The following is a 26,814-nucleotide window of genomic DNA, read 5'->3' on the forward strand; positions in this document are numbered from 1 at the left end:
TGAACTTAGGCTCCTCCCGTCATTATGTTTATAATATTAGGTATCCCACTAAGTGGGGCAAAGTACAGTATCTTTGTGTTGTGAAGCCACAGCGTACCAGAGTGGCAGTGAACAATTTTATCTCTGCCCTCTCCTAATTCTTGTGTTTTCTTAAAGGAGCACTGACATGGGTTGTCTTATAAACCTTTGATGGCTGTTTCTTTTTCTCTTTTAGGGGAATCGAATATTTATCTTGCCCAGAGATTCTTCATTTTTTACAAGAACCATTGCCACCGTCATTTTGAATTTTTCAAGATTTTCAATCCAGCGCTCCCAACTTAAAAACATTAGCCTAATGATTTTAATTTTTGAGTCCAAAAGCTAATGCATGTCCAACATGCAGTAACAGTGCCCCTTTAAGGCAAAATATTTAGTAGTGTTTCTTCCCGTATTGAATATAATATGTTGTTCCCATTCCCGATAAAATCTTCTGAACATTACATGTAAAGCCAGATACAGTTTTAAAGAGTGAGATTATTTATTATTTATTCATTAATTTAATCAGATTAAATTTGGTATATTCTCAATGCCCTTCAAATTTGGACCCATAAGGTTGTGACTTTCATCGTTGGGAAGATTGCCTTTCATGGCTCCATTACTGACCATTGTTTTTCCCAAAAAATTGAAAGAGTAATAATTTTTGGTTAATGTCAATGCTCTATTACATTGACTCTTCTAAAGGCCAAAAATAAAATCTGCAACAAAGCATTTTCTGTCTAAGGTTCTATGATAAATTACCCACCTCACTAGTTTATTATGCTTGTGACAGGAGGTAGTGAGATGTAAGAATGACATGTTTTTGTCTTTGTAAAATATCAAAACAAGAATCATCGTTTAAAAAGTATTATTTTTACATTAATGTCACTTTTAAAAATCAAAACTGGTTTTTGTATAAGCAAACTAAATTTGATTCAATTAAAGATGTTATAATCATTGTGCATGGTGTTCTTTTGATTTCAAAAAATGAATGGACTGAATGCGCCAGAGTTACCGGTACTTTGAATCTAATACCAGAGTGACTTTAACTCTTATTTTGTGTTATGTGGCCGTAAGTTCGACCACATCACACCCTTGTTGAAAGACTTTCATTGGCTCCCAATTAAGCAACGAATCATTTTTAAAACTTTATTCCTCATGTTTACGGCCATAAACAATTTAGCCCTTTATTATGTTTGTGAGCTACTTCACCGGTATACATCTGGAAGATCATTGCGTTCATCAAGTTTAAACCACTTAATGATTCCACCGTCTAATTTAAAGTCATATCGCGATCGAGCCTTTTCAGTTTGTGCCCGGAAGCTATGGAATAGCCTTCCAGAGCACTTCAAGCAAGCCACAAGTGTTTATTATTATTATTATTATTATTATTATGGAGTTAAAATAACGTTTATTTTTGATGGAGTACAGTTGAAGGAACTCCTTTTTCAATGCAATACAACTCCTAAATTTTAAAAGAGAGATTTTTTGAACCGAAAATTCTAACTCCGTTTTTCGAGTCTAAAATGCTGTACGACTTTGCTTTGCGGTAAATTAATATCATCACGATTGGCTTACACGTCTTCTTTGTCAGCTAGTCACTTATATGTTATATCGTTACCTACAAAACTACATGCAGATCGTTTTTTTTTTTTTTTAAGTGCTTGATGTAAAAATTTAAAACGTGATCGTTGATGGCTGTTATGTATTCAGTAAAGGAAATGACGAAGACGAAACGAAAATAGGCGTTAAAGCTCCTTTACAATTTTTAGTGTGTGCAACAAATTCTCTACCGGTTACTATTTGGTGTTCAAAAGTTCAGCCACCTCCATAACAGGCGAAATATTTTACGCTACGTGCCTTCGCATTATCGGTCTGAAGCTCATCTGTTGATCAGTGATGAATACAAGGTATGCTATACGATAACCAGCAGCAGTTCTTTCTCTACTATTCCGGCTAAATGTATGGGTTGGTTCCAAAGCATGTGAGCGTTCTCGTAGGCAATTTATTGTATCATTTTTCTTCATATTGTACAATCATCACATGGCACCTTTGGTTAGCCTCGGAGCCCACGCGCATTTATCAGCACTCCACAACCAATGAAACATTAATGGACTTAAATCGCGTGCAGCCATATCCTGAAACTTATGACTCATTAAAAGGGAAAAAAAAGACACTATTACCGTGGATCGCTCATACTGACTGACACGTTGGATACGAATGATAAAAGATTAGTTTAAATATGAACTAACAGTCGTCGCTGCCATCTTATCCCCTGCATAAAGAACTGGCTGCCAGTCAAGAATCAGGTATGTAAAAAAACTTCTCGTCTTTGATAAACCGCTGAATTCCTTGTCTGTTTATTACAACAACTGTTGCAAATGTATAATATTAAATGAAATTAAGAATCAAGGTGTAACTGCTCAACGGCTTTCACAATCAGTTCAGCTTACACGTCTTCTTTGTCAGCTAGTCAATTATATGATATATCGTTACCTACAAAACTACATACACATCATTTTTTCAGTGCTTGATGTAAAAATTTAAAACGTGATCATGTATTCGGTAATATATTCAAAAGGAAATGACGTAGAGAAACGAAAATAGGCGTTAAAGCTCCTTTACAATTTTTAGCGTGTGCAACAAATTCTCTACCGGTTTTTATTTGGTGAGAATGTTCAAAAGTTCAGCCACCTCCATAACAGGCGAACTATTTTACGCTAACTGCCTTCGCATCATCGGTTTGAAACTCATCTGTTGATCAGTGATGAATACAAGGTATGCTATACGATAACCAACAGCGGTTTTTTCTCTACTATTCCGGCTAAATGTATGGGTTTGCAAAGCATGAGAACTTTCTCGTAGGCAATTTATTGTATCGTACCATTTTTTTTCATATTGTACAATCATCAAATGGCACCTTTGGTAAGCCACGGAGCCCACCCGCATTTATCAGCACTCCACAACCAATGCGACATTACTGGACGTAAATCGCGTGCAGCCGTATCTTGAAACTTATGGCACATTGAAAGGAAAAAAAAAAACACTTTTACTGTGGATCGCTCATACTGACTGACAGGTTGGATACGAATGATAAAAGATAAGTTTAAATATGAACTAACAGTCGTCGCTGCCATCTTATCCCCTGCATGAAGAACTGGCTGCCAGTCAAGAATCAGGTATGTAAACAAACTTCTCATCTTTGATAAACCGATGAATTGCTTGTCTGCTTATTACAACAACCGTTCCAAATGTATAATATTAAATGAAATTAAGAATCAAGGTGTAACTGCACAACGGCTTTCACAATCAGTTCAGCTGACAAATTAAATTTATCTGGGACATTTCATAAAGATGGATTTATGCCAAACCTCGTGCATTAACCGCTAGGAAATGCACGCCTTTTCACTGTGGCTAATACTGTCAAACACGTAGTTCCTTCCTTCAACATTCAACCAGGAACAACTTTTGTAACTGATATCCCACGCGTTTTCAGGAAAGTGAACAGCTGTAGTATATTTTCTTATGTAACATTTAGTATGTCTTGAGCAATTCAGCTCTGTCTCGAAGCGAACGCAAACCCTGTGAATACTGGCCTTGGAGCAAGGGTACACCATGAAACAAAAACAGTGTATAAAATTAGAAAATAATGCTCAGCTGAATGCTACTTTGGAGGAACATGATTGCAAGTCTCACAAATTCTCTAAAGCTCACCGCTAAGGTCTTTTTTTCGCAAAAGTACTCGTTGCTCTTGAGACGAATTGTATTCTGCTAGCGCTCGTGCTCATTCAAAAAACTTCAGCTAATTCGGCATAACCAACACTGAAACCCGTCAGAAATTTGCAGTTGTGTTTTGGTGAAGCCTTTCGAGTCAATAGTAAGCCCAATAACACCAGTCTAGCTAGGAACTGTTATCAGTAATAAATAATTTAAACCTTCTTGTACGAGTTCATCTTAACCACAAATTGATTTGTGTCATCAAACTTTGTCAGTTACTATATCGTTTGTTCAAGGCTAGACTTTCAGTCATGCACAAATGGCTTTCTAAACGACTCCAATAGTTTTTCCAAACATATCCACGATACATGGAAAAAAAAAAAGAAAAACAAAGGAGGAATTTGAGGAAAAATCACTTCTCGCCATGCTTCTCTCTGAAACCGTACATTTCAAGATCATTTCAAGGTTATAAAAATAAAGGCGGGTACAAACAAAATATGTTTTGTTACCTATTTTACTTTTCAAACGATCTTACATCAAGAAGACTGAAATAGTCTCTTTGCCATAAGATGTTGAACTCTCAAAGAAAGTAATGGAACAGAGAAAAAGAAAGACCTCATGCATTTCTGAGCTTTTGTGTTAGGAGCTGATAGAGTACTGAGTCGATCTCTGAGTGAAACAGACTACCTCAGAACGACCGACTTATTGACTGATTTCATCCCCATTTTGAGTTGAGTCAGCTCGAAAAAAGAACAATTATACATTATTGTGAGCATATATGTGTTTGTCAAGTTTCCTTTCAGCAAGAGAATCATTCATGAAGGTCGATGTTTCTGAAAATAAATCTCCTCGATTGAACAGATGCAGAGGGATATTATCACAAAGATAAAATAACTGTAGAGAATAGAGAATGTAAACAGGTATCATTTAACTACTATTTAACCGGCTCCTTACGCCAAATTAACATCATTCACAAAGATCCTTGCAACCAACGTGGACGCAAAAATTGACAGGAATATGTTCTATTCTTTAAAAGAACGCTCGTATATTATGTATATCTATATATGCATACGCTGCTAGTGCCGGTACAATTTAACTCACTTATTACGTTCTTAAAATTAAAAAAGTTGGCTTGAAATATAAATAAAAGTACAACTTTGTTATATCACGTTTGCCAGGTACTTAATGTTATTTGGAAAAATAGGAAAATGCGCGGATTGATTTAGGTATTGCTGCACAAAAATGTCGACCCCGCGGGCAAATGTTTCAGGCCACTAAGAGTGTTACGAGAAATTGCAAACGCTACACGGGTTCTCTACATTAATGAATGTATTTTTTTGATATGCGAAGATCGGTGATCTGAACGACTAAAAGATCTTCCACAAAGAGGACATACGTACGGCTTTTCTCCAGTATGTCTTCGATAGTGGCGCTTCAGTTCATCTGAACGTCGGAAACACCATCCACAGTTTTCCCAAGGACACAGGAAAGGTTTTTCACCCATATGAATCCGCTTGTGAGTTCCGAGATAAGAGCTTTTGGTGTAACGCTTTTCACAGCCTGAGAAATCACAGAGAAAGGCATGATGTAGTTCCAGTTCTTTGTTATCGGAAACAGGTTGGACTGTTTGTGCATGTGTACTGAAATTACAGCCGTATGTTGCATCATCGTTCGATGTCGAGTAGACAGAAGACGGCGTTGTTGCAAGCATAGTTACCTGTGGCCACTGGTGTGTTAGATTTAGAGCTGGAATAATAGACGCCGACTCTGCAACAGTGCACGTTCCCATTGTCATTCCTGTCTCTGGAAAGGGGCAGTTTTTCTTTCCTATGGTCATTTCTTGAAGCTTGGGTTGGGGTAGATGCGACGAGGTTTCCACCGGTAGCGTTGCAGGAGAAGATGAACACAGATAGCTATCCATCTCACGAAGGATCTTTTAGAGAAATAAGGGTTACCTTTAGTTTTATCCAACATCATAATTATTTCTGGTTTTAATCCCATACCTTGACTGATTGATATCGGGGAGCAATGGCTTTTGTCGGAAATGTATGTAGTTGTTAAAACTGCATGAAGGAACTTTAAAGGATCCCTGTCATCCTTTACAGTTAAATTGCTAATGGCCATACATCTCTTTCAGGGCTCACAAACTTGTAAGAGAAGTTCAGCATTTTTAGAGCAATAGTGCTCGGCTTTATATCGCGAAAAGGTTAATTTACTGAGATATGAAATGAGAGAACAATATTGTCTTATTGTTTTATGTACCGTCCGAGGGTATCACAAAGCTTGAACTCGTCATTAGTGTTCATTCAAAAGCTCACATCAGAAATGGATGCTATTATAATATCAATTAGAAAATGTGTAAGTCGACTAAATCTTTCATGCATTGCAACTGACCTGTTGAATTTCTTCCTCCCTGGTGGGTGTTAGCAGCGAATAGATGCCGCCCGTTACCAGATTTCCTTCGCCCTGATACGAATTTTGGTACATGACACCGTCTTGTCCTCTAAACAAGTTATCGAAACTTGTACAAGCCATAAGCATTTGGCTGTCTTCTTTTTAAGAGAGGGCCCCATGAACGAGTTGCCCGGTAGTCGGATCCATGCTTAATACGCAAAGGGTTCTGGGGTCGCCAGAGGGCAAACATTGCAAGTCGCTGTGAGAACTTGATAATGATGGCGGAAACTTATTCGACTTTCAAAAAAAAAAGGATTTTGGAGAGAGTTCAATGCCTTTTTCGACAGAGTTTTATTAGAAATCGATTTGGGCAATGTTGATACGTGACAAGTGTAACTTTGTGTTTGAATAACCGTGAAATATGAGATAAAATTAGCTGATTAACTTCCTTGATTGCGTAAGGTTTATTGTGAAATGGTCTCAAAATATTACAAAATAAGGAATAAATCTGGAGGAAATATCTCAATAGAGCCTTTTAAGTTGTGTTTACGTGTGCTGGCTTTTGGGCTATTTCTAAATTCAGCAATTCAAATAATTTTGGACATATGCCTGATACGGTGATCATATGTATTGCGCTTTGTGGGGTTGTGACAACGATCGAAGGTACCTAGGGAAGCAAAAGATTCTCAGTCCTCATGTTGAAATATTTTAAGATTTTACTTGCCCAGGAACAACAATAACGTTTTTGTCGTGGGCTAGAACAAGTAATCGTGACCAATTCAAGGTTTCCATGAGTACGTACAAAGGTATGTTGAAATAATTTTGTACAAGGTTACAGAACCTCTGAATGTCCTACACCGTTTGTACATGGGAGAGTATAATTGTGTGAGAACTAAAACCTAAAAGACCTGCTCCAAAGATCAGATCTACAAAGAACTAGTATACGAAGATGTATTGGTCGAAGTCATAGTGTAGCTTGACAAGTTTGCTTAGCTCCAGTGACAGTGATACTTGTAGATGGCAGTTTGACAGAAGAAAAAGTTTGTTTACGTGTAACAGCTGGGGCATATGAATTCCCCACGGTGTTATATAAAATCTATCGAAACAGAGACTGCGCGCTGTATTCTAAGGAAAAGGAGCATTAAAACAGCGACCTCGAGGCAGAAGGAGATTGAAATAGTTTGCTTGAGCAGAATCATCGTACTTCATTAAAGTGATTGGACTCTCATAGAGTCTGTAGAAAAATAGTAGCGGCTGAAAAAACCGTTAGCTTTTTCTCAATCAATTTTTTGCACCGTGTAACATGGTCTGTTTCGTGGAACTTTTTTGAACTTCCGTTGCTAGATAAGTTTCCCGAAATGTAGAACCGCTTTCTACTTCTGCAACGGTCGCAGCAATCGTAGTGGTGATAAAAACGGGAGTTTCACCGTGTAACACCACTTCGTGAAACTGGTCTCGCTCGGTCTTGATACACTACGCTACGTAAGCCAATCAGATACCGGCTAAGGCGATTTAAACAACATTTCGATTCCCAAATGAGTTTCGACCTTTTATGTTACACGGTGCAACGCCTGCTGCTGAACCTTCTTTTTCCAGCGCCGTTGTACATAAGTTTTAGCTAAAAACGTGTAAAAAACAGCGGCTTAATTTTGTCATATTTCGAGACCATGACGCGGATCCTTACACGAGCAAGGTTAATCCGAATGAATATTATCTCATATTTCACCGTTATGAAAACAAAAACTTACACTTGCCACTTATCAACATTGCCTAAATCGATATCTGATAAAAGTATATCGAGAAAAGCGTTGAGCCCTCTCCAAAATAGTTTTTTGGAGGTCGAAATAACTTTCCACCATACATTTTCTTACAGCAACTTGCGATGTGTGCCCATTTTCGCTCATTTGCATTAGATTCAGCACATGTAAAATGCGACGTTTAAAACGGACCTAAGTTACAAGAGGGCGATCGCGATTGATTTAATGTTCTGTTGCGCAGTTTTTCAGTCAGGTAGATAATTCTAGAAGGCCAAGAAAGTTCGGGTAATGTTCGGAGGCTCCGATTGGTTCCCGAAATAGAAATTAATTTTCTTCAGACTCACACACGGAGGTATCGAATGTTCGCCACTCGCTTGCTTTGTTTCGAGACTTGTATATTGCGAAACATATTCACGAACAGAGTTAAACAATGTGAAAACTGTAAATAACAAAAGCAACTTCTTTGCATTTGTACGTGACTTGGCACTCGGCTCATTCCTTGTAATACGCAAATTCAGGTTTCAATGTTTTAAAATAGCGGCTTTTTCTGAAGAATCATGAGTGGAAAGAAACCACTGGTAAGAGCGTTATGTTACAATAGGGTTCGATCAGGTGCAAATTGTGCACGGACCAATTGAATTGGTTGCAACGACTTCAACTTTTTGGCACGCGAAGTATTGCTGGAAGGAACTAACGACTTGCATTCAATCAAGCATATAATATGAACATTTTTTTGCTCATTTTGTCCCTTGTGCGTAATCAAGCTGCCTAACGTCCCTAACTGGCAGAACTTGTGGCAGGACTTGAAATTTAAGCCCACACATATCCTCAATTTACCCTTCCCATACGGAACTTTAATTAATTTCAGCACGACATTTAACTTACAAAGACTCCGATTCAAATTTAATGCGATTCTCCCGGTTATGGGATCTGTGGCACAAGTGGAATATAACCGACAGAACGGTTTTGTATAAGGATCGAGCAGCAGAAGAAACAAAGCAATATGTTTCTTTCTTCTTCTTAGTTGTTCCCACAAACTTCCGAACACTAGACATGAATACCGTAATATTGATGAGAATTATTATTCACACGGGTAATCTTATTTTCTTTCTGTGATAATTTGTCTTTTGTTAAAATTTGTTAAATAGATCTTATTGTTAAAAAGGAGATTACACTGGCAGTTTCTGCTAAATTATGTCTCAGTCGTACTTAAGGCTATAATTTACGTTGTCTGGTGTTTCGTATTATATTGCATTATTTCGGTCTTAAAAAATGATTGTTGTACAAAACTTGGGAAGTTGAAGCTCAAAAAGAGCACCGTGTTATTCACAGGGGTAATCTTATTTTCTTTCTGTGATAATTTGTCTTTTGTTAAAATTTGTAAAATAGATCTTATTGTTAAAAAGGAGATTACACTGACAGTTTCTGCTAAATTATGTCTCAGTCGTACTTAAGGCTATAATTTACATTGTCTGGTGTTTCGTATTATATTGCATTATTTCGGTCTTAAAAAATGATTGTTGTACAAAACTTGGGAAGTTGAAGCTCAAAAAGAGCACCGTATATTAGTTGAAAAGGCTATTATTTTAAACTATGACTGAGACCCTTGTGAGGGGGGCTAATTCATCTTGGTCAGGTAAAGCATATCGGCATTTTGTTTAATCGTTGCTAAAAATAACTCTCATAGCAACTTGACCCAACTTACTTGGCGGCAAAATAACTGTAGGTTTTTTACACGGTATTTTCAGCTAAATTTAAGCACCTAACATTTGCGGATTGAGGGGAAGTGTTACGACCTTCGCAAGACCTTTCGCGGCAAATGGATCATTGGTGCCGTAATGCGGCAACTCTGACTTATCCGTTTTCATTTCTGTCAGTTTGGTTGCTAATCTCGTTATAAAACATATAGTGTTTTGCGTTTGTGAGCATCACTCTTAAAGTAAACAGTCTGTTAGCATAAATAATTATTGAGTCTAGCCTAGCATTATTACGGACAAATTTTAGTGTTAAAGGTAGACTGCTCTGACGAGATGAAAACCTTATCACATTAGGGAGTGCTTACAGAGGGATTAACTTTCTGGTTTACTTAAAACGACACATGGCCGCCTGATCCTCATTATAAAACCTTGAGAAGATAAGTAGCAGTTATCTAGCTATAAAATAACTTCTATTAAATTGGTTCCAATAATTTTTTTAATAAAAGCAAACGTAGTTAGTTCTCTTTGCGAAATTCTGTTTGTCGAAGCCAAGAGAGTATTTGCTAAACACCATAATGATAAGGAAATACAGGGTCTAATTTGTTTTTACTTCCAACACACACACGAATTTGCTACTGCAATGAATATGCTGTTGCAGTAGCACATCCATGTGTGTGTTGGAAGTAAAAGCAAATTAGGTTTTTCCTTCCCACAAGTGAGAGATTTCGAGGCAATGAAAGGTATAGACTACGAAGAGACTAACACATAGCGTGCATTTTACCTTTCGACACACCCATCCGAAACATTGGTTTTTGCCCTGAGCGGGACTCGAACCCACGTCTCCCTGATTACTAGTCGGGCATGCTAAGCCACTACACCACGCTGGCAACGCAGCAGATTAATGGGGCGACTTTAGCAACGTGGGGGTTCCCAGGGCCCAACTTTTCTTCACTTGAGTATATATCTTTGCCTCTCTAACCCCAGACAGGGCTTAGAACACAAGTGAGAGATTTCGAGGCAATGAAAGGTATAGACTACGAAGAGACTAACACATAGCGTGCATTTTACCTTTCGACACACCCATCCGAAACATTGGTTTTTGCCCTGAGCGGGACTCGAACCCACGTCTCCCTGATTACTAGTCGGGCATGCTAAGCCACTACACCATCAAGGCCACCACTCTGGCAACGCAGCAGATTAATGGGGCGACTTTAGCAACGTGGGGGTTCCCAGGGCCCAACTTTTCTTCACTTGAGTGTATATCTGTGCCTCTCTAACCCCAGACAGGGCTTAGAACACAAGTGAGAGATTTCGAGGCAATGAAAGGTATAGACTACGAAGAGACTAACACATACCGTGCATGTTACCTTTCGACACACCCATCCGAAACATTGGTTTTTGCCCTGAGCGGGACTCGAACCCACGTCTCCCTGAAGACGAAGTGACGTGAAGTGAAGAAAATTTGGGCCCTGGGAACCCTCACGTTGCTAAAGTCGCCCCATTAATCTGCTGCGTTGCCAGTGTGGTGGCAAATGCACGGTATATGTTAGTCTCTTCATAGTCTATACCTTTCATTGCCTCGAAATCTCTCACTTGTGTTCTAAGCCCTGTCTGGGGTTAGAGAGGCAAAGATATATACTCAAGTGAAGAAAAGTTGGGCCCTGGGAACCCCCACGTTGCTAAAGTCGCCCCATTAATCTGCTGCGTTGCCAGCGTGGTGTAGTGGCTTAGCATGCCCGACTAGTAATCAGGGAGACGTGGGTTCGAGTCCCGCTCAGGGCAAAAACCAATGTTTCGGATGGGTGTGTCGAAAGGTAAAATGCACGGTATGTGCTAGTCTCTTCGGAGGTTTTTCCTTATCACCATGGAAATACTATGGTGTGGAGTTCAGTAGTTCTAACTTACTCTTTTATTTAAGCTTATTTACTAATAGTACAAGCTCGTCAACAAAAAGTCAAAATGATTCACGGTGAATCACACACTGCTTGATCAAGTTCATAAATAGGCCTGTTTGCTTCATGACGGTCCGGGGATGCTGCATCCTTAGCCGTAAATCGCCCAGGAAACAAACCGCCTTTTTTTTTGGTTAACCTTCTTACCAGAATCTTGACATTTTATTAAACTCCGAGCGCGTTTTTAAAACATCCAATCATTTTAAAAAGATGCAGTATGATATACAACAGAAGACCTAAGCGTTTGCAACAATTTCCTGGAAGTTTCGACCTTAGCTCATAGCCAAGTTTATTATTCGAAATAATCCGTAACATTTGAACACTTTAACGCCAGCTACGGTTTATATCATGGAATAAATTTAATACTTACGTTTTTATGCAGTAATTAAAAACTGATCAAAGTGCAGTAATTGCGCGATGTAAATCTTTCGTGAACGAGTGACATGTATAATGTCTCTTTCTGTAATTCGATAATTACAACAACTGATGAATGCTCGTTTCAGTGGCAGTAAATGATACTAATCTCTACTGTTTTGAACTATTTTGCGATTCAATGGAGGCCTTATTAGCTAATATGTTCTGTATATATTTTTTCTTTAAATGATTTAACTATGCTTTGAAATGCGTAATGTATAGATTTCGCGGCAATAAAACGAGAGATTGAGGACTGAATGAAACAGTTTCCGGCATTGGGCAAACAAAACAATATCTGGTAGCTAGATTGGATCATCTTGGATGATAAAAATGAAGAGTGTAATGGGATCAATGAACAAATATTTTCACTGAAAATTGAAGTTGTAGAGTATTGTTTTGGCTCTCGTATTTCAAGCGAAATGACAGGGTGACACGGAGGAGGCTATTTGAGTGATCAGTCAACATGCTTTGATTCTTTTATGTAGTATTTGCTATTATTTTACTGACCCAGATCCGGCGATGTAATAGTGCAAAATCTTCCCAACAAAAAAATGTTCATCATGACTAATTTGTATAATACACTGTGGGAAGGAGGGATAAGTTCATTCAAAAGATTGCATTCCAATAGACTTAACTATCAGAGTGCAAGTTGAAGTACTGCATATTTCTATGTAACCCATCTAACGAAGAGTTTCCACTTTTAAGGCTCACTCTCAGGTGGATTGCATGGGAATACATAGCACTTGCAAATTCCTGTCAGTTAATTTCTATGATGCGCGATGGTTATACAATGCTTTTAAGTAGAATGCTAAAAGCACAGGGGCGTTCTTTCACTGTTTGAGATAGACACTATAAATATAGTACTTTTTTTTTTTACTTTCGTCATCTCAGCTTTTGAAGGAACGACACACAAGCAGCGGTGACAAACATGAGATACAGCGAACTCTTGCAGCCCTGCTAGATATCAGATTTGGTACTGTCATTTGTTCTTTTGGTCAGCTTTAACTGAAATGCCACATATATACGGTTAGGGGATGCGAATGGTACCTCCAAAATCTTGGCACTCGCAATATTCGCAAACAAGGGTCTCGTCGGCGTCTCGGCGAATCTTTACCATTCGTCGTCACCCCTACGGTTCTGTGGTTGCCGTGATAGTTCTCGTTTCACTGTACGGCCCCGACATTACTCCTTTTTTATATGCTCTAGACATCTGACGTCTCTGAAACTTTCAATATGCACCCAAAATCTTACCGTAAACCATTTTGTCACGTATTGTTTTGTCAGGCCTCATTTAAAATGATTTTAACTTCACAAGAAAATGGAAACCGACTAGTAGCGGAGCTCGGCGCCCCGCAGGCGCAAGTTTAGAAACAACAACAATAGCAAGGTGACACACGCTAACACCAACCCGGTGTGGCCTAAACATCACACATGCGCACAACCATTTCACCCGGTCAATTGGCAGCCATGGACAGATGTGTCGGCTTTTTGGGCATCAGCATGGCGCAGCAAACAGACCAATTGGCATTTAGCACCCCTTTAAGTGGCAGCTTCACATGCCAAACATGTGGTAAGCTGGGTTGGGAACAGCAACACTGTTCTCCCACGGCAAGCGTGTGGGAAGGTGGATCACATTAAGATATCGGTGTGTCACGCCCAAAAGGCCGAAACAGCTGTCCATGGCTGTTAATTGACCGGGTGAAACGGTTGTGCGCATGCGTGATGTGTTGGCCACACTGGGTTGGTGTTAGCGTGTGTCACCTTGCTTTTATTGTTGCAAGTTTAGAGGTCATCGAGGCGGCCATACTCCAGCTAGTTTAGAGCGTATATCTTTGTTCTTGGACATCTAAGTCATGGTCAATTGACACCTGTCAAAAAAAGGTATCCGCTGACCAGTATCAAGTGACTATATCGCGGGCTCATGAGCTCATCGAGATCACCTGGGTTTTTTTTACTTGACCGCTGACCAGGAATTGATTTTCGATTGAATCGCAGGTTCAAGCTAGCCTAACGTCTTGTAATCACGACACCAAAACATTATCTAGGCTTGTAAATACTTTTGTTCTTGGGCCATCGTAGTTTGTCATCCGCTTTGTTATATATAAATAACTGTTTTAAATTTCAACGGTTACTTTTGAAAATGTATGTAGAGCACATACGAAACGTCAAGTCATAATCAAAATGAACAAGTTCAATATGTTTATCACTGCGGTCATGACCACACTGGTGGCTACGCAGTTCTTCAAGTCAAGCATCTGAGGAATATAAGTAAAGCTGACTGTTTATTTTCAATATGTTTAAGCTGCGTTTTATTGCAATTTTTGGCATATTTTTAGAAGATTTTAAATTTTGAATCTTATAAGGTTGTTTGATGCCTGGACGACCTATGATAGAAGAGCAGAATTGCTGCTCTTTTAAGAGTCACCACTTGTGTAAAAAAGCAACGAAAAATAAGTTATTCACCCCACCATCGACCAAGTGTGTGGCTTCTATCTGAACAAATAATTGCAATTGAAATGACCCTCTAACTTACGAGAATATTTACGGGACCGAGTGTTTGAATCGTAAGATAATCTTGCGACAAAGCGTTTTGTTCCAAGTTGACTCATACAAGGTAATTGCAAAAAATGTCATTACCAAGCAAAACTTCAAACCCCCCGGAAGGGGACTCCCATACAAAAAGGACGGGGGTGCTCGTCGTACCTTTTAGGGGTTAAAAAGCGGTTTTGATACCTGTTAGGGGTTCAGCCTCAAATGGTCCATAGCGGGAGTTTTAACGGTACCTTGTAAGGTATATAGCCGAAAGATTATGACAGGAGACATTTGACAATTAACTAATTTTTAATTTTGTCTAACTAAAACCCATAATTTGGTACTTCTTAGGGGTGAAAAAAATTTCATGCCACGCCCACAGGACAGGATCTTGGTACCTCTTAGGGGTTCTTTTCAAAATTTCCGACAAGGACCTCCGTCAATTTTCTATGGGAGTCCCGCCGCCCACCCCCCCGGGGTCCAAACAGGCAGACTCATCGCTCATTCATGACACAGTAAGCGCGCATATGATGTGATTATGAAGTCCTTACAGTCGAGCGCGCGCTCACTTCCGGCTGTCTAAATCTATTAACGTTCATCAAACCGAATTCATAATAATTCCGTAAAACAACACAACCTAGGTGAAATGCGAGCATTGTTGTTTTGTTCTGTTTTTTTTTTTTTTTTTTCCTCACGCTCCTCCGCAAGTAAATCTGAGTCTTTTCAACCGTCATAAAGGAAGAACGTGAATGTCTGGCATGTTTTCGCTTATAAAGCAGCGTGGCAATGTCACGTAAAATAAATTGTGGTAAATTTAGGTTAATAATGGTTGTTGGGCATTCATTTTTTAGAACATTTGGTGGCTCCTAATAAAGACGCTGTTGCGTTTTGGGTGACTAGCCATTTTCACTGGCTGCTGGTGTACTTCGTCACGGCCTTGGTGCCTTCACTGACGACGTGAATGTCTGTCACGGTTTTCGATTACACTGAAAGCAGCGACGTGAATTAAATGGACAGCTAGGGGGCAATATTAGAAAATTCATCCCCTCCCTACATTTCTGGGTAGTTTATATGTTAAGCAGCGTTTAGGGGAACGCTAAAAAAAAAAAAAAAAAAAAAAGTTGTCCCGAGTATAACGCTCGAAATGAGTGTCTTTGCGTGAAGTCAGCAATTGATCTCAGTATTTTTGCGAAATGAGAACTTTTGAGGAGGAAGTTAAACAGGGGCACCCAACGAGAATATAGTTCAAAACCACTTAAACATAGCATTGTTAAACGTATTTTAGTATTTAAACGGTAGATATAGCCATATTTTTATCCCCTAAAAATTTTTCATCTGTTCGGACCAACCAGAAAAAAGGCCCCCGAAAATTCTAGGTGACCTTTTTAGGGTAACAATCCGTTAAAAATGATCAATTATATCATTTTTTAGATGTTCGAAAATCCTAGGATAGGCAGGCAAGCAAGGAATTTTAGAACAAATGCTCCGAAAATTCTAGATCTCAAATCGTCTTCCGAACATTGACGTTAGGTGCCCCTGAGTTAAAGCCTTCAAGCGCAGAAATACTCAACTTACATTCGTCCTTCAGCGAGCTTTCTGAGCAAACTCAAAACATTCAGTCTAAACATGTCTAAACCGTTTAACAAGAAATTGCGCAGTTGGTTTAAACATTGACTCCCCCGCTCCAATGTAATTCACTCTACGCGGCTAATAAAAAGGGATGATTATTCAAGAGGGCTGAACGACATCTCGTAAAAATCTAGTATGTAATATTTAATGACCTTTCCACACATGTGGAGTACTCTGTGCCTAATAGTTAACTACCGTGGGGAAAAAAGAGCCGTTCCTTAGCACCAGCGAGCAGAATGGTATCGACTTTTGTTCCCAGCAAGCTCTATTATATAGTTTCACGTCTCCAGCCAGGAAATTGTTTTTTATACCGTCTGAGTTTTCACATCTTGTAAGAATCGTAGTTCCCCAGCTAGCAAACCTTGTTTAGAATAAAAAGTTTCCAGTGAAATCCGGCGCTTTCTTTAAACTTCCAGCCATCACGTTTTGTGTGTAGTTTTTTGCAGAAGTTAAATTTGAAGCCACACGGAACTAAAGAGATGTTTCCGGTTTGATTCATCTTACTGTAAGAGTTCAGGAGATCGTTGGCCTCGGAGAACTTCCCCTTTGCGTTTTCGCGGGCCTACAATTCATTTACGAGCTATGAAATCTAGAATCAGTTTCAAAGAACCTTTATCTCCACTAAATCATCAAAATAGAACGACGATATAGCGGTCTAGGTTTTTGAACGCTGTACTGCATTCCAGGGATGAGGACTTCGGTTTCCCCTCCAACTACCCAGTGGTAGAGCGGTTGGTTAGAGCGTCGCACCGATATCGCGAGGTTACGGGTTCTCTACGCATTTGTTAAAATTGCGTTCATAGCTGCGAGGATCATGGCTTCACTTTATTGTTTTTGTAGTACTTTGTTAAGAAATTCCGGGCAGTATTATATAGTTAAGACTACCCTTTTTGTGCTAACAATGTTAGCGCTATCCATGTTTTGGAACCTCTTAAGAAATCGCAAACACTTCTCCACTAGTTAAGCCGCTGAGCAAGTTTTGATGTTTTAAAACCCCTTACGAGATCGCAAACACTTCTCCACAAGGGCCCGGGTCGCACTAGTGTAAAAAGTTGTTTGTTTTACAAAAAAAATCTGTCAACAGGTAGTTTTTTCCGGTGCGACCGATTTGTCAAAAATGAGCGGAATGTTCCAAATGTTCAAAGATGCCGGCACTTAAAATTGCCAAGCTCTGGACCTCGCCAAAATGTCACAAAAAATCAATAAGGCTATCAAACTGTCACTCATGACGCAAACAGTAAATGAAAAACGCGATAAAATCAAGTTTACTTGTAATTTGGCGCCCATCTTGTTGAGAAGGCTAAGAAGCCGATGGATCCCTCAAGGCCATATGCGAGTTTCAGTGCTCTTTATATGCCATTAAGAGCGATGACTCCAGATACAAGTAATTATTTTGGTCAGCAAGAAGTCTTTGAGTCAACCAACGTTCGGTCCGTCTATGCTGTCTGATCTGACGCTCGTATTCCAACAACGCTAGCTGGATGAAGTCTGTAAATACAGTGCAGATTGTACACATTTGCCATTCTAGCCTGCATGCAAGTTAAAAGCAGTACTTTGATTTCTACGGAGGAAGCTCATTTCCACGGAGGAGGCTGATTTCTACGGAGGAGGCTACTTTCTACGGAGGAAGCTGATTTCTACGGAGAAGGCTGATTTCTACGGAGGAGGCTACTTTCTACGGAGGAAGCTGATTTCTACGGAGGAGGCTGATTTCTACGGAGGAGGCTGATTTCCACGAAGGAGGCTCATTTCTATAGAGGAGGTTTATTTCCACTGAGGAGGTCAATTTCTAAGCAACAGGCTTATATTTGTATGGAAAACAAGAATAATTGCACAGAGAAGGCAAGGTTTTAATCAGGAACGTGTTTGTTTTATAGTGTACAGCAGTGGCACCAGTGGGCCACCGTACACAACCCATCAGTCTTTGCGCTCTCTATGACAAAATGGCGGCTCAAACTGTTTGATCTGGAGAGTGTCATTTTTACTCTGCCATCGTTACTGTGTGAAATGGAACACCATTATTTGTCCGATAATATCGATATGCGAGGATTTTTTTGCAAGGAGAAGGGAAGACTTCGTAGGTTTTCTGCGAGTGTGTGCATCAGTGCTCGCTCAACAGAACCTCACAGACCGGCAGGTTAGTTTTGCAGGTTGCAGGTTGCAGGTTGCAGGTTGCAGGTTGAAATTTACTGTGACTGTTACATGAATAGCTAACCTTAGGCCTAATTAGGCCTAAAAACGTTTCTTTAGGTCTCCTTAGGCCTAAAAACGTTTCTTTAGGCCTAATTAGGCCTAAGGTTAGCTATTCATGTAACAGTCACAGTAAATTTAACCTGCAACCTGCAACCTGCAACCTGCAAAAACTAACCTGCCGCTCACAGACTGTTTCCTTAACTCGGGAAGTACAAAAGTTGATCAGTCGTTTGGATAGTAATGTCTTTCACTTTCAGGCACGATAAGATTTTCCGCTGGAAGGAGGCAGTCGTATAAACATAGTCTCAAAGTTACACTTGCGAAACAGTGCAGAATGGAAGACAAGGATGGCCGGTGGACAAGAATTTGGGGATCTCAGAAGCGCGGGTTTCACATGGAGGTATAAAATTGCAAGTTTCTTTTGTGTTTCGGAGTGAACATTGAGACGACGGCGTCTAGAAATGGGATGGCCTACGAGAGAACAGGAATTCAGTCAAATTTCAGACCACCTTGGACATAATTTGTTGTCAGGAACTTACTCTCTCTGTCACGCAATTCTGTTGAGCGAATGGTGTTAGGGCTCTCAGAGGACGTCAGGTCTCCTCGTTCAAAGAAACAGAGTTAGGCAGTCTAACTTTTAGAGTCGATCCCGTCAGCCGTGTTTTGCGTTGTGTTAGAACAGTCCAGAGGCGAGTTTATTACAGTACCGCTCAGAAATACGTTAACTGCGCATACGCAGTGTATACGCACATACGCGTATGTTCATACGCGCATACGCGTATATGTATACGCGCATACGCGTATATTCATACGCGTATGAATGCATATACATGCGCGTTTGCTTTTCCTTTGTTATTCAGTACCATAAATTTCCTTTGTGTTGCATTGTTGTGTAAAACAAAGCACTTTTGGATCTGAATAAAGCCACGAGCCGATAACAGAAAATTTACATACTCCAAAAGCTATCATGTTACAAACGCGCAAGTTGCTTCGCATCGCGAATTTACTGGATAACAAGTAAAAGTAATTCAATGTTTATGTATGTGACGAGGCCAAATGCCCTATGGTGTAAGAGAGAGGAAAGTACCTGAGAAAGTACTTTTACATATATTTCTTTCTATATAAATCTGTAACTGCTACCAATGTGAGATGTGTTATTCCACCAATTAGTTCATCTCATTGTTCAAATTTGTCGGGGATGGCTCATAATATGCCATGCCCTTAAACATAGGAGTGGGTAGGAGGAACAAGCAGGTGTGTATTTTACACAAGATAGTACTTGTTAACATCTGTCCCCAGACCATTTTTGGAAGTGTGTAACTAACTTCATTTTGTGTTTAAATAATATGGCATCAGTGATCCTATAGTGGTTAGAAATTGAACTTTCTCCCCCACAGCATGATACACTGGCACTGGTTGTAAACCCTTTCAGTGATGACCAGAATAGCACTTGGGGTAACTTGTACTTCAAGTACAAGCTGGTGGTGTCTGCTAATTTTGTGCACCAATAACAGTTATGTATCACCCGACTGTTGCACCTTTGCCCCCTTCAAGATCCAATAGCTAAATTCTTCCTGAAATAGTTGTCGCTTGTGTGGCTCAGCATAGTTGTTATCTTATATTTTGAGCGCCCTCATTTAAAGTTACACATTATGTGCACTTTAATGTCTTGGTATCACAAGTTATTGATAGAAGTCCTTGTAGAGGGGGCTTCAATAAAATGCATGTACATGTAGCTGTCCTGCATCCATCAGCATTGATGTTATGGAAAGGATGACGTCACTGCAACCTACCCTAACCATGATATATGTGGGAGGTCCTTCTGTTTTGAATAGCAACTGTAAATTACAGATATCTCCACACAGTAATTGTAGCTGTGAGTCAATGCTTTGGGTTGGAGCGGTTTTCAATGGAGTGTCAAAAGTAATTAGAAAATTGCTTTGGTTTTGGTTTTACTATGGTTTGAGAGTAGCTCAGCAGTCTAATTGTTAAGTAATTGCTTTTGGTTTTGGTTTTGCTATGGATTGATATTGGCTGAGTAGTCTAATTGGTAAGTAATTAGTTTGGTTTTGCTTTTACTGTGGCTTGAGATTGGCTGAGTAGTCTAATTGGTAAGTACTTGGTTTGGTTTTGGTTTTACTATGGTTTGAGATTGGCTGAGTAGTCTAACTGGTAAGTAACTGGTCTGGTTTTGGTTTTATTACACTCAATTGAAACGCACCCACAAATTGTAAATACATTCTTCCACCCTCTTTCCAAAGGCTTGATTTCAAGCCCTTTCAGACTCAAAACTATGGTGGATCAATTTTTTAGTATCTTTAGTAATCTATCTTGACAAAATTGGTTCTCAAGTGAAGAAAACTGTTTGGGAAATTTTCTTTCCATTTTGTTATTCCTGTAGGTTCTGGCACAGAGCATTCATTAAATAATTTGTAATGTTTACAAAACATTTTAGACAAGGATAGGGAACTCTCTTCGGATAAGTAGAGCAGATCAGGAGTTGAGAAAAGGCATTCCCTAGAGATTTGGGTTTGCACAAAACTTCAGCAAACTTGGTACGGCAACGGCAGTTTGAAAGTATTGCAGCTAATTAACTTTGAACCCACATTTTTCATTGAAGTCCTTAAGAGATAAGAATTTTGTCTTTACTTAAGAGGTCTTGCACATAACAAATTCAACACTAGAAACCAAGTTTTCCAAAACAGTGTTTTTTGATCGATTGTTATGTCCTCGATGTTTCACGGTAGAAATTTCCCTCTTGGTTTTTCTCCATACCGTATGTACTGCTAAATTTTAAAACAACATCTTAGTAGTTTGCGATTTCCCCTGTAAACCTGCATTCCAGTAAGGAAAGATTCAGCACAGAGTGAATACAGGAAATTTTCACTAGAAGACCTGACACGATGTGGATAACATTTTAACACTTTATTGTACTTCCATAATGATCACTTCCACATGATCAGGCAAAAAAGCAAACATAACAACAACAACCGATCGAAAGGAACTCCAAGTACCAGGGGGTAAATTATTAGAGCTACATCACTGAGTAAACGAATATTGACATGTGAGAGGAATGTAACCTTATACTATACAAGCAGTACTTATTGGCTACATCACTTACAATGGAAAGCACACTTTTTCCTGACAACATGATGCATTATTGAGTAACTGGAAAACTAATATTTTCACATCTGCTGGAAACTGAATATGTAGGAAACAATGCAGTCTGCCAACATTAAATGGACTATATCTTTACATGGCTTAGTTTCAGAAGTCAGAACAGCCTCAGTTGTATTCCATTCTGCGCTGTTTCTCAAGTGTAACTTTCAGACAATATAAGACTGCCTCCTTCCAGCAGAAAATCTTACCGTGCCTGAAAGAGAAAGACTGATTACTCTCCAAACGACTGATCAACTCTTGTAATTCCCGAGTTAAGGAAACAGTCTGCGACTCATGTTCGGTGTAAAACGAACAATAGCATCCTATTGTTTTACCCTTTTGTCCAAGATGGAAATGACTCCTTTGTTCCTTGTTTTGCTTTTGCTCTATCCATTGTGACATCAGCTCTGCCGTTTTACGTGGATCATAAACCGTCTGCGAGGTTCTGTTGAGCGAGTACTGATGTACACACCCGCAGTAAACCTACAAAGTCTTCCCCTCTTCTTGCAAAAAATCCACGCATATCGATATTATCGGACAAATAATGGTGTTCCATCTCGCACAGTAACGATGGCAGATAAAAAAATCTCTTGTGGCAGAGTAACAATGACACTGGAGTTACGGGCACCTTCGGACTTGGGAGGGGGGGGGGGGGGGAACTCTGGTGTAATTGCATAAAGGCTGCTTTCATGCAATTACGTCAATGACTTCTGCCGCTGTCTTTATTGATTTTTCGACATGTGTTTTCTTGAATCGACTTAACAGGCGTTGGTCTGCCTAAAGTAGCCCCTTGTCGAAATTATAGTAACCAGCAACTACAATGAGCGACAAAAGTAGTTGAGACACTTAGGAAAAGACGCTTTTCGATACCTAAGCATTTGTTCTATTTTTTTTGCATCTGGCGTTAATTCTCTGATACCCCCGGCCCCCCAATTCAATGTTTTGTAGGTGCTGTGGTCTGCCAGTCGGAAGAAATAGAAGAATCAACATTGTTTTGGGGGAAGGGGGGAAATGTGTCCAAGACACTCGAAAATCGAATTTTACTGCCAAGTATCTCAACACTTTTGTCGCTCATTGTAGGTCAAAGCTATCATTGGCGGGGAAATTACTTAGAGTGACGTCACCTAACGCACAAAGAACATCTTGGTCATTTCCGCTGAACCGATTCTCAATTTTGGCCAGGACCTTGTCCAGAGAGGTGAAAAAGGTGTTGACTCTATGGTAATACTCTGGTTTCGATGGCGGACCAGCAGGGCTGGCGTTTTGGTTTTACCCGACTAACGCCTGTAAACTCGTTGAGGGTTGTCGTCGTGGCACACGAGCATCGCGGAATCAAAAATCTGATTCAGCAATAATTATGACGACAATGTCTGCCAAATGCAGTAACACTAACATAGGAATGAAAAATATTCAGTTCCGGGAGTCTCTACCAGATACCACATATCATTTCGTTTAGGGACAAAAAAGGCTGAAAAAGCGGTCAATACCCGGTAGTTACCAGCTGGGTGACATCAATTCGTATTATGTGATACTTTAATACTGAGATTTAGGGATAGAATCGATCGAATAGAATAAACAAATTACTTAATGGCATTTGTGTAGTATTTACCTTTCGCCTTGTTGACCCTTGACGGCCGCTTGACCTTTAGTAACCTTCTAAGTTTTTCACTTTTTCTTAAACCTTTAAAGTCCACGGAGTTCACAAAGAATCGAACGAACTTCAATGAGGAAACCTTAACCTGACCTTCATGTGAACTCGTAAAAACGTTTTCCCGCTCTCCGCGAAATTGGCGCGAAAATTAGGCGCGAACTCCAGCAGATGTTAGCAAAACGATACAATTCACATTTTACACGATATCACTCAAATTACCAAATCTCTAAAGACACCACTTTCGGGCATCTAATCACCTGAAAAGTAATTTACTAGAAACTTTAGTTAGAAATCACGCCAACAGCATTATTTAATATATAGATTTAGGCAAGCCTAAAAGCGGAGCTCCCGGCTTGTTTATTCGTACTGGCTATAGGATTAGTGAAAATAAAAGGCTTTGGAACTGTCCGCCTCTTGGTTTTCCCGAAATTGCTTAATTATGTCATTTTATTCGCTGCCTAACTAGTGAATTCCATGGTTAATTTCACGGCTGAAAAACGGACTGATCGCTTGAATCACGAGGAGGGATGAGTGTGATATCGATTTTTCCAGCGAAATCTACTGTCGAATTCACCAGTTTGAAAAGAAAACAAGCAAATCCTCAGCAAGCGAACGGAAAAGGAAAGAAGCCATTTCAGAGTCGACTGTCAAAAGCCAGCGCGGAGCTCCGCTATAATGTCTTCTCCCCAGTGTCGTTGCCCGAATCAAGAGCGTTTTGCCCGAAAAATTACATAATTTCCGCTGCTGGGGGGGCTGCAGGCCCCCCCGCCCCCACGGCTCGTACGCCTATGCTCTCCAGATCAGAAACAGTACTTAAGTAGAAACAGTTTGAGCCGCCATTTTGTCATACAGAGCGCAAAGACTGATGGATTGTGCGATCAATCGATAAGCCAAACTTTCAATCGATAGGAAGTTGTACGAAAATCTCAAAGAAGTTGTGAATATTTATAAGAACACACATATTCGGTGCCATGTTATATATTTTTAAAATAAGTTTTACGAACATTGTATGCAAGTTTAAACGGTTTCGACAAAGTTGTATGTTGGTTAACAAGTTGTATATGTTTTAACTAAAGTAGCAGAAACGTAACCACAAGTACACTATTTGGAAAACATGTTGCACAAGTTTGGCTAAAAGTTAGATGTATGTAATAACAGGTTTTACATGCAGGAAACAAGTTGTAGATGTGGAGCAACAAGTTATCCTTCAAGAACACTAGTCCTATATAAATTGACACAAGTATTTTTGTCTGCTACGGCGCGTCATACCGAACCGTGCGAGCACTGTGTCGTCCTACGCGTATTATAGCACACATGAAAGTCAACAATCTCTCCTGTGTTAAAAATGCTGACTTATGCATTATGCATGCATTAGCCCAATAAGCTGGCAAAATCTTGTGAGTCAGTTTGAGGATGTGATGTTACATGTCACCAGAAACCCATAAGGGTTGAAACGTGTAAAGCGCGTTCACAGCTTCCGAATATCCAGTGCGAACTGATTGGTTGAATGTTTCAGTGCTAAGTACCATATTTGGAAACCCCTCGCTCTTGTTGTTCCAAATATGGTACTTAACAAATTGAATATTCGGAAGCTTGTTTCCTAGCAAACAAGGGACCGTTACACGTTTCAACCCTTATGGGTTTCTGATGTCACTCAATATACTCACCAAATGACTTGTTTTACTCTTGCCCTATAGGTAGACTGGGAACTAGTAATTTCGAATTATCCTTCACCAGGTCCTTCAATGGCAGCCATTGCCAGCATTGTACAGAATTTGTGGGCGTATCATTTCACATTGTGTTTTTCGCCTACTTACATTTGTTTTGAGTGATTCCTGTACAGCTTACAGTTGCAAGTTTAGTTGCAGTTTTCAAGGTAAGTTATTTCCAGCTTCTCAATCTTTCTTTTGCTGTCATTCCCCCCCCCGTCCCCCCCCCCCCCCCTTTCATTTAACATAAGCTCGCATCAGAAAGGCAAACATTGCCTTTCAGTAAATGTTTAAGAAATGAAAAAACAAGTAAAAAAGAAAAAAGGAAAAAAATAATTAAAAAAACAAGCAAGAGTTCTGGTCTCACTAGGAGTTGAACGCATAGTCTCCCAATCATAATGCAGATATCTTCTCTACTGCACCACACTAAGGCCCTCTTTACATGACCCTGGGTTGCTTTTTACCCCGGGTTGAATCACCACAGAGAGAGCTAAAAATAAACACTTTACACGAACCCGGGTTGTCAGTTTGCAATAGTGCGTGGTTTGCTTCGAGCCTGACCTGGGCCAGCCTTTCTGCCAATCAAAAACTGAAACCATGGGCTAGGAAGATGACAAACAAAAAACCTAGAAAGTACAACGGAATGGTGGGAGGACCTGATGCACAAACCGAAAAACAACACAAAACAACATGGTTTTTTGACCACAAGTGCCAACCCGGGTTAGCTTTTAGCCCACTGTTTGCATGTGAGAATTGAAGGAATTTGAACCCTTCCAGGGTTGTAGATAGGTTCTTAAGTAGCCAGTCTTGTGAAAAGTAGACCGTTGTGGGTCCGGAGGACCCATACGATGGGCTTTAGCCCATTGTTTCTAGGGGGGCCCGGAGGTACGCTCCCCCAGAAAATTTTTGAAAACTGGCACACTAGAAAACGCATTTCCTGGCATTTTGGGCCATGAAACTCAGACATTAGAGGAATGAATTAAGCTGCAATTATACTGTGAAAACCATGTTACTCAAAGAAAGACAAAGCAACATTTCGATAATGTAACCGTATAAACAAAAAGTGGAATGATATTTTTTGGTCCATTTGCTGGCGAATTAATAATTATTTTCTTGGACATTTTTTCAAAGGTAGGTACATACCTTCACTTGTAGTTGTCTTTTTTGGTTTTCGTTTTCCTTGACAAAAAGATCTAAAGTTAATTGCTTTTGTTTTTGACCTCGCTGTTCAGTCATCTTTGCAATTTCGTGCTGATAGTCACACACGAAGACTACTCTTTTCCAGTTTCCTGCTCGCACTAATTATGCATTCACATTCATGTGTCGAAATCCAATATGGCGGGCAACAAATCATATTGTTAGTACTTTCCCGCCACCGTACCAAGATTTGTTCAAAAAGACAGTCTCGAGCATAACGTTTTTAAACTGCCCTTGAGTCAGAAGTCTTTTAGATGTTTTCAGAAAAGATAGGCACTGCAAATTTTTATTTTATTGCGCCCAAGTAGTTTAGACCTGATAAACATCATCTCCTCGACATATCTTGACTCGTGAAGCAATGAAAGTAGCCGGCAAAACCTGGCAGAGAAGCCGGCGAACTTCGCTAGCTGCCGGCTCTTATATACAACCCTGCCCTTCTAGCCGGGTCAACCCGAGTCTCAAGAAGAGTTACCCGGCAAGGGGGGCTGACCCGGCTTGACTACTGTTTTCATGTAAACGCTTAGAAACATTTGACTGCGAAAGGGTTACCCGCCGCGTTGATTCAACCCAGGCTAAAAGGCAACCCTGGGTCGTCTAAAGAGGCCCTAACAAGTACACGATTTGAGGAGAAAGAAATATTGAGTAAATCGGTTTCTACGGAAGTGTTGGTATGGATAGTTAAAACACTTTTTTATCTTGCTAGCAATTGCCTACTTGTAAGACTACAATACTTCAACCCAGTGAATAAAACTAGCCATATGCCCGCAAATACGCATTGCAGACCTATTTTTTATTAAG

At 39.9% G+C, this 26,814-nt stretch overlaps 1 protein-coding gene and 1 long non-coding RNA gene across 2 annotated transcripts; one reads left to right on the plus strand and one right to left on the minus strand.

Annotated features, from left to right (window-relative positions):
• The first annotated feature begins 2,600 nt into the window (after positions 1–2,600).
• On the plus strand, positions 2,601–24,985 carry LOC137969691 (uncharacterized). The gene is made up of 3 exons (XR_011116710.1): positions 2,601–2,793; positions 2,946–3,194; positions 24,808–24,985. It is a non-coding gene; the product is annotated as an uncharacterized lncRNA (long non-coding RNA).
• LOC137969690 (Krueppel-like factor 5) lies at positions 4,536–6,430 on the minus strand. Its single transcript, XM_068816027.1, has 2 exons — positions 6,127–6,430; positions 4,536–5,665 (listed from the first exon to the last, which is right to left on the minus strand). Exons 1-2 carry the CDS (start codon positions 6,271–6,273, stop codon positions 5,048–5,050), a joined length of 765 nt encoding a protein of 254 aa, XP_068672128.1. The 5' UTR covers positions 6,274–6,430; the 3' UTR covers positions 4,536–5,047.
• Positions 24,986–26,814: the final 1,829 nt, after the last annotated feature.

This window comes from Montipora foliosa, chromosome 9 (genome assembly GCF_036669935.1).
Source record: "Montipora foliosa isolate CH-2021 chromosome 9, ASM3666993v2, whole genome shotgun sequence".
Taxonomy (NCBI): Eukaryota; Metazoa; Cnidaria; class Anthozoa; order Scleractinia; family Acroporidae; genus Montipora; species Montipora foliosa.